Source organism: Trachymyrmex cornetzi, unplaced genomic scaffold (assembly GCF_001594075.2).
Source record: "Trachymyrmex cornetzi isolate Tcor2-1 unplaced genomic scaffold, Tcor1.1 scaffold83, whole genome shotgun sequence".
NCBI lineage: Eukaryota > Metazoa > Arthropoda > Insecta > Hymenoptera > Formicidae > Trachymyrmex > Trachymyrmex cornetzi.
In genome coordinates, this window is record NW_017300169.1 from 3,713,364 (window position 1) to 3,722,759 (window position 9,396).

The window sequence follows — 9,396 nt, forward strand, 5'->3', positions numbered from 1 at the left end:
CAAAGCGGATTTTGATAATTAAATATTATCATATTTGCAAATCAAATTTGCAAATATATTTTTCAGTTCTACAAATGGCGCATCAATTCGCTTTGCCGGATTTGAAACACAATAAACTAAAGCTAGAAATGACATTATAAATTACGTTGTTTATCAATTTAATAATGCTAATAAACATCTTAAAATACTGCGAAGAGCTTAATAATGACAAATATTATTTCAACCGGAATTTAAATGTGAATTTCTTTCATGCGTATGCATATGAACATTATCAAGCTAAAATCTTTTAATCGAATAGAATTATTTCTCTTATTTGAATAATATAATTACGTAATAATACACTAATGCCTAATTTCTTCACTTCCAGATAAGTTGCGGATAATCTTATCCAGAAGATATCTCCATTGTATTCTGAGAGATATCTCTTGGATAAAGTTATTTAAAGGTGAAGAAATTGGGCATAAGAGAAAAATGTTTGGTATTTGTAACTATTTAATTACATATTACTATAATATTACTATAATTACATATTACTATAATTATTTCGGGATAGTTAATTATATTCTTAAAGTTTTTTGATAAATATTAGTTTCCATATTCTCTAATTCGACATTTTTTATATTTCTTTTCTTTTCCTTTTCTTTCTTTTTTGTTTAATTCTGGCATTTAAATTCTCAATATAGGAGAGCTCACCATGACAGGATAACTTTTAGTTTATATATGTTATTGTTTGCTCTAAGGAAGGCTCAAAAGTGAGCCGAAACATGTAAGCGCGTTTAGTGAAAAAAGAAGTTTCAAGCTTCACAGGTGTATTATTTGCGCGACGTCTTCTGCACCTGATTCCTAACGCCCTTATTCTTTCCAATTCTTTGACTATAATTATTATTGCTATAATAATAATAAGAGTAACTATGTCCCACATAACATCGGATATTCTATGCATTTTTTCTCCATCATGTGAAAATAATATCCTGTACGTAAAATGCATATACATTTCATATACATGATATGAATATACATTTCGGTACATAATATGTATATCCATTCATGTATTTCAAGTGTATATACAGTGCACAATATTTAATGCATATACATTTCATATACATGATATGGATATACATTTCGGTACATAATACGTATATTCATTCATGTATTTCGAGTGTATATACAGTGTACAATATTAAATGAATTTGCATTTTATATACATGATATGAATATAATTTCGGTACATAATATGTATATCCATTCATATATTTCAAGTGTATATACAGTGCACAATATTAAATGAATTTACATTTCATATACATGATATGGATATACATTTCGGTACATGGCACGAATATATATTCACGTATTTCATGTGTATGTACAGTGCGCAATATTAAATAAATTAATATTTCATATACATGATATGGATATACATTTCGGTACATGATATGTATATCCATTCATGTATTTCATGTGTATATACAGCGTACAATATTAAATAAATTTACATTTCATTTACATATTATGGATATATATTCTGGTACGTAATATATACAGAGTACAAATTAATATAAAAACTAATAAGTTTTTACAAACTCCTTTAATTAAAATAATTAATAAAACCATAAAAATATGTATTACAGACAATAGGAGTCGACGCTGGTTATCAGTTAGCGTAATTTTTCTTAATACTAAATATATAAACCTTAACTTTGAACGTTTCCACTCATTGTTTGAGTCTTCATCAGCAATCTTTCACCCTAGTGTAACGATTGGAGTATTGTGCATGACAAAATAATATCTCCAACATTTTTCCTCTCAAATATTGAACCGTTTACTGTTGTAAGGTAAGTCACATACTCACAAAGTTAGAAAGCTGAGTGGCGATGAGAACTCAAGCTCACACAGTCGACGCTTCTATACTGAACGATGAATCTCTCTTATTTAACATTTTGTAACTCGTTAATATGTTATAAATTATCGTCAAATTTTAAAAAATAACTGCGAGAACGATATGGGTCTTGTCATTTCGATAGTCGGTTAAATAAGCACAGTAAACAGTTCAATATTTGAGAAGAAAAACGTTGGAGATATCATTTTGTCATGCAATACTCCAATCGTTACGCTAGGGTGAAAGATTGCTGATGAAGACTCAAACTATGAGTGGAAACGTTCAAAGTTAAGGTTTATATATTTAGTATTAAGAAAAATTGCGCTAACTGATAACCAGCGTCGACTCTTATTGCCTGTAATACATATTTTATGGTTTTATTATTATAATTATATACAGAGTGTTTGATAATTCTGCCGACAATACTCGTGGGCAGGTAAACCGGACTAAACTGATAATGAGTCGAAAAGTTCTCTACCATTTTGCAATTTTCACAATAGTTAACACATATTATAAATTACTAAAAATTGCAAAAAATTGATTTTCAATAATTTTTTATTCAAATACTATCGACTTTACAGAAAAACTGCAAGAAAAAAAAGTTACTTATTTTCTTCTCATAGAACTCTAAGAATTTTTTTTAGAATTTTTTTCAGAATTTTTTAATATCGTATAATTTTCTCATGTTGGTAAAAATAAAAAAATGCAGTACTAAAAAATTGATTAAAAAATTCCTTGAAGTTTTATGAACATTAGGATATGTGATGTACGTACATTAGAGGTCCTCTGTATGTACATTTGCACGTACAATGTATAGTCAATGTTATAATAATAATAATAATAATAATAATTATTATTATTATTATTATAGTAATATGTAATTATAGTTACAAATACCAAACATTTTTCTCTCAGTGTAGTAAACAATATAATTACCTATATTGGAGTGATAGTAATCGCTGTGCCGTCCGTAAGGAGTTGCCAATGGATGTGACAAAGTATTCACCCTTCGTCTAAGATTAGTAGTCTGTAAAACAAATCAAAACGTCTCATGTAAATCCTATTTAATAGATTGCTCCATTGTATAGATATACATTCGGGAAAGATCGCATAAAACTCGTATCTCAGTCGCTATTAACAAATGATTCTATTGATCATCACAAAGTAGCTATGAAAAAAGGAAAGTGACAAAGAGTCATGGCGCGTAAGGTCTTCCCGATTTCGATAAAAAATTTATAGAATGTTCAGAAAGTATTTTCCTTTTTCATGATGAGATTAAGATTTGTGTTCTATTAGAAAGAAAGATCTAATACGGTCATTAAGTTAAAAGCTTGCTTTTTATTCAGACTCCTCCTTACAAAAAAAAATTTATGTGTTTTTAAGTACATTAAATTGCATTTTCAATGCAAACACGAATCACATTATCAAGTAAGGCTGATGGAATCGTAAAAAATAAATAATCGATAAGATTCATTCTATGTGTATCTTTATTTATCTTTGTATTTTTATTACGATCTCTTTATAAGAATTTTAATGAGTACCAAGGTATTCTACTTATACCAACGTATTGTAATTATCGTAAAATTATAATATACATTATATGTATGTATTTGGAAAAGTTCTCTAAAAAAAAAGATTCGAAGAAATAAATATATAGAAGGAGAATGTACACAAAAATTCATAAACTTTGGCACCATTCAACAGTCGTCGCCACCATTAATTCTCGACGTGGAAACAGGATGAGTTTTTCGAGAGGAAAAAGCATTTATAGTGCAAGAGAGAGAGAGAGAGAGAGAGAGAGAGAGAGAGAGAGAGAGAGAGAGAGAGAGAGAGGGGGGGGGGATCATTAAGCATGCAAATTTTTCATTAGCTATCTGCACATAAATAGCACTGTACCGTAAAAACCGCCTACTATCTTGTTAAGTACATGATGCTTATTGCTTTTTCAATCAACCATACAAAAATTAAAAATTTATTTTAACATCAGCAACATTTGGCAACACTTTTACTCCGCAAATGTCAATTAATGTATAACTATTAATGACAGCAAATTATTCATTGTCCGCTAATGTACAACTCCTCTCATTCGTAAATACGAACAGATCGACCATATTATTTGCGTCAAATTGCCGATCGTTCGCGAAATGGTCGTGTGGCATTTTCGCGAGAATCTCTCTATAGAGAACAACGTACCAATCGTGGTAATTATAAGGCTGTTTTAGGTCAATTAAATTGCGAATTCGTGAATAATAGCGCTGTTATGTGCATTGATGGCATTCTTGAGATATTCCCGTTGGTTGGATTGCAAAGTCAGTGAGTTTATCTCATGAACGTGTAATTGTTACACTTTCAGAGATCATCCAGCAGTCAAATAATCCGCAAGTCAAGTTGTCAATAAGACAGCGTAAGTCGGCGCTACAAACTATGTGCGCAAACCGCGATTGTATCATGTTAAACGTAGACACTGGTACGGATGCAAATGGGTTAAACGCTTAGCCGATTTCGCGTGCAAGATTTAGATCTGATTGTACCTAAAGCCGCGATTCAGGTGTTTGGATTCCTACAGAACAATAGTCCCGGTTAGAATCCGACGATATCGTTGAATACGTTTCCTCGTGAAATCCTGGTTTCACTAAAACGATTGAATCAGCCTTGAATAGTTGAATTCAGAATTCAAAAAGCAGCCAACGTATTTCATACTGCGGACGTTTCGCAGTTTTGGAGCAATCTCTAAATCCATTGTGAATCCGCAACTTATCGTTTTAATCATCGTTTTAATCTCGATTAATTAGACTTTTAATTAGACTTGATCCAAACAGATTATTTATCAGTAAATTATAACAAGTATGCGCGCGTTCAAACTTTAATTTCTTTTATGTCATCCTACTAATTTTTATATAAAATTATGATTTGATAGTCACGAGCTAATCGATCATTTTCGCTAGTAAAAACGTCTCATCACTTAAATTATCATCAGTATTTTAACCGTCATATAAATCGATAGTCCCGATTCGTTCGTGCACGGCACGGATTCATGCTGGAAGCTTCCGGCCAAAGTTTTCCTTACCTTCGTACAGTTACCGCCCCGTTTTTAGAATTTTCATATAACTGATAGTTCTGACCCGCGAAGGGAATTCTGTCAATTACGTTGAAATTCTGGCAACAAAATGCTAACTTTGCAAATGCGTGCCTCTATTCTCTATGAAATAAAAAATAAAAAGTTGAGAGAGAGAGAGAGAGAGAGAGAGAGAGAGAGAGAGAGAGAGAGAGAGAGAGAGAGAGATAGCAGCGTTTATGATGGTTCTAGCTCTCTAAGAACATAAGAAAAATACAAAAATTCAAGACGGAAATGAACATAAAAAGAAAAACGAAATAATAATGATTAAAATACAAGATAATAGTTAATAAACAATACAAGATAATAATGATCATAAATACAAAATAATACAAATTGACTATAAAAAGAAAAGAAAAGCATACATGAAAAATAAAAAGATAAAAAGACAAAAATGAAAATAAAAATTAAAAACAGAAAACAATATTGGAAAGATATACACGAGATTGAAGAAAGAGAGAGAAAGAGGGGAGAGGGAGAGGGGGGGGAGAGAGAGATGGGATTTTCTGAAAGTGAAAAATTTGATTCGGTGATTAGGTGAAAATATGGTCAGGTTTTTCGTCAATTCCCGATGGTACAAGGAGTCGCCGAGACCGGTAAAAAGTTATAAATTGAGCGTGGCTTCTCCGGAGCACGAGGGGCAAGGGAGGAGAAAAAAACTCGCGGCGAGTAACAGGATACTGATAAAGACCGGTGGATGAAGCAAATAGAATCTCGTTAATCTCTCCGAGCCAGTTTAACGAGACCTAAGCCCTGGATAGCATGCCTCTCGCGAGTTTCTAGAAGATAAGAATCATGTTTAACTGTTAATTACGCCCCGATTAGGCGATGATTTGTGAAATGTACCAGACGATTTCGAAATCATCATGATTTTTTAATTTAAGCAAGAAAAAAAATAAAACAAATAAAAATCGAAAGAAAATAAATAATTACAATATTTTAGATTGATATTCACATTCTATTCTTATATTAAAAACAATCTTAAGATGTCATAAACCAGTCGCGGAATCGTACCTTAGCACTTCAAGATACACTGAGAGAAAAATGTTTTGTATTTGTAACTATAATTATATATTATTATAATTATGATTATTACTGCTATAATAACAGTAACTATGCATATAGTTCTAGCAACAAATGTACATAGTTGGCAACCTAAAATAACTATATAATTATAGTTATTATAACCATAAGATAGTTGAAATTTTTTACCATAAAAATGATTCAAATGACTATAATTTTTATGGTAATTTCAACTATTTTATGGTTATAATAATTATAATTATAGTCATTTTAGGTTGCCAACTATGTACATTTGTTGCTAGAACTACATACATAATTACTGTTATTAGTACTATATAGCAGTAATAATCATAATTACAATAATATGTAATTATAGTTATAAATATAAAATATTTTTCTCTCAGTGTATTAGAATTAATATAATCTTGAAATAAGAAAGGACTATAAATATCCCTTAAATATATATATATAGCATTTGCTAAATTCTCTCGAGAGCTACACGCGACGTTCATTATTTATGACGTTCGTGTTTACTTCGAAATTAACAATTTAAAATTCAAAATTTCACGATAATAATTCTCAAGAGAAAGAACTTTCAAAATTCGTTCGTGACGAATACCATCCTACCCTCCCATTATTATTGATGATCCTTGCTATCGGTTGCGTATTCCTTTAAAATATACACTGAAAAAAATGCATGTAACTTTACATAGAAATTACATGTCTATGACCGGAAAATTACCTAAATATGATTAGAAATTTATAATTTCCAGTAAATTTCCAATCATGTTTATGTAATTTAAATAATTTTCCAGTCATAAACATGTAATTTCCATGTAAAATTACATGCATTTTTTTCAGTATATCTCCCAGAAAATCAGAAAAAATTGCGGACTCAAGGTATACATTTTTAATCGCGTACAATGATTCTTTAAAGAATTAATAAATACTTAATGTTCTCAAATTTTTTTTAAGGACAACGAGAAATCCTTACAGGATACTTTTCCATCAGACTGTGCGTCCTGGTGACTTGGGTTACCCTGCTACCGAAGACCTCGGAGGCGCCCGCCCTCTTGCAATCAGCATCGACCTCATCCTCCGCTAACGAGCTGAGAGTGCTGAGACTGTTGTACCACTGCACGCTGCTGGTCCTGTAGGGCTGCCTCGAGGGCTCGTGGCTGCGATGAAGGTCCTTGCTAAAGCTCATGCTACGCCTGATCGGCTGCAGGCTATGGTTTATCACCGCCGGTAACTCGGTACTCCTTTTCAACAGAGCGCCGAATTTCCGACGGAACGACGAACGCCGTTCGAGCTTCCCGCTTGGATTGTCCGCATCCTCCGCATCCTTCAACGAGGTTTCCTTCAACGATGATCTCTTGATGCTGAAGGATTCTTGAGAGATATACGGCAATATTAATGATCGAAACTGCCTTCTTCAATCTTATATGTTACAAAATAGCTCAAAACGCGTCTTTCTATTCAAACCCTAATTATGTATACTTTGGGGTTGAAAAATAACATTTTATTCCTATTAAATAATATCAAAACAATTTTGAGCCACTTTAAACATATCTTTAGCCCGTGAGTTTACTAAAATGTAATTTTAATTATTTTTATCAAAATAAAATAATCTATAATTTTTACTAAAATTGTTAGCAATTTTATTATTTAATTTTAACAGATTTAGATTAAGAGCTAAATACTGAATTTATTTATTTTAATATTTAACTTAAATCATTATTATCCTTGAATTTAGAAAAATTTCAAATTATTTTTTCAAAAAAAATTTAGAAACTTATTTTGATGTGATTATTGTCAATTATCTTCGTTGAGAAATACTCTCTTTGGCAGTTCTTTAACGGCGTCACATTGTTCGATCTCTGATAATACAGACGCAGCTAACGTAAGCAATTACTTTCCCGACAGTTCCAACGTTTGATGGAAGGTAACGTTAATTAATCAAAGACTCTGCTAATGCTTTTCGTATTAAGAATTTTGCAAAGCGATTAATATCCAGCGTTCTGCGCACCTGGTTCTGGTTTCGCTTGCTTGCATTCCTTTGTGGGGTGTCCCAACTGCGTCGCACTTGCGCTCTCATCATTGTAATTTGTTGCTTTGTGGTTTGACTTGCTCTTTTTCAAGGACCTTCTCGCTTCCTTCTTCAGTGTCATCTTTCCCAGTTAAATCTCACACCAACATCGACCGCGCTTAGATACTCACACTCAACGACATTACGCACGTCACACGATGTGAATGACGATTCGTTTATTCTCACTCGATGACAGTCACATAACTTTCCGTCTCACAGAATCAACACGTTTTAGTCGTAATTTGCACACACATGCACATTCATATGGCAAACTGTGTCGTTAAACGGTATCACTCCGATAACATGTTATCGTTGCAGTAAAAACGATATATCGACTATATCGTTAGTATCACGTCATTCGCGCCTTTTTGCTTTCAGTGTATTTAGCGAAGCCTGGAAGTTAAGATAAAATCGATCGCATCAGAAGTTGAGAACTTTCTTAACCGCCTTTAAGCCGCTGATCCGATTTACAATCTTATACCTGCTACTGTTTTTTTTCTAAATGCTGTACTTCTATATTTTTAGTCGATACACCGCGCAATATTGCGGAATTGAACTCGTGCTTCTTTTATGAAATGGAAAATATTTCCATTCCACAGCGTCATTTTACGGATTTTACGAAAATTTTTTAGGTTCTCAATGTTTATGAAAAAAAGAGTATATATATTTTTTTTCTATATATATATATATTATCCTGTCTTAACATCAAATAGAAGAATTATAAGGGAAATTATAGTTATTATACGTGACGAGAAAATTTTTCTGTTTATAAAGAGAAAACTCATCCTTCACTATTGCCCTCGTTATAATCATTATGTTCATAATTTATCTGTTGGTTCCAATTGAGTAACCAATTATCGAAACAAGACTTACTACTTTAATAAAAGGCGTCGCTTATCGCGATGAAGTAAAAAGTCGACGTTTGCGACGAATAAAACATAACTCCAATATTATCACAAATATTATACGATTTCTTTTAAAAAATTAATTTTAATTTTGGGAGAGAAACATTTCTACATTTATATGTAAAAAATTAAGTCAATCTAATTGTTTACTAATTGCTTAAAAAGCTACTCTTTTTTTCAATTTCAAAAATAAAAAATTTATGTCTTTATAACAGAAATTTTTCTATTCATTTTTTTACAGTGCTAAAAAATTTTGGTTTCGATAATTCGCAGTATAGGGTAACTCCGATATATACGCCGCGCTGGGATTTACGCCGCGGAAGTCAGAAAAAATAGAAGAAGTAGGGATAATTTTCTCGCAACTACTCTGTTACATGCCTTTATG

At 31.8% G+C, this 9,396-nt stretch overlaps 1 protein-coding gene across 4 annotated transcripts in view; it reads right to left on the reverse strand.

Moving 5' to 3' along the window:
- LOC108768886 (pleckstrin homology domain-containing family G member 5) overlaps positions 1 to 9,396 on the reverse strand; it is a 169,093-nt gene that overhangs the window by 102,365 nt on the left and 57,332 nt on the right. The window contains exons 1-3 of one of the 4 annotated variants that reach the window (XM_018519559.1): positions 8,047 to 8,464; positions 7,012 to 7,409; positions 2,816 to 2,906 (exon numbers count right to left, since the gene is read on the reverse strand). In XM_018519559.1, coding sequence (XP_018375061.1) covers positions 2,816 to 2,906; positions 7,012 to 7,409; positions 8,047 to 8,188 — 631 coding nt within the window. In that variant the 5' untranslated portion in view covers positions 8,189 to 8,464. Of the gene's footprint in view, positions 1 to 2,815; positions 2,907 to 7,011; positions 7,410 to 8,046; positions 8,465 to 9,396 lie in introns of those variants that run through there. The other 3 variants (XM_018519557.1, XM_018519558.1, XM_018519560.1) reach the window with 3 other exon arrangements.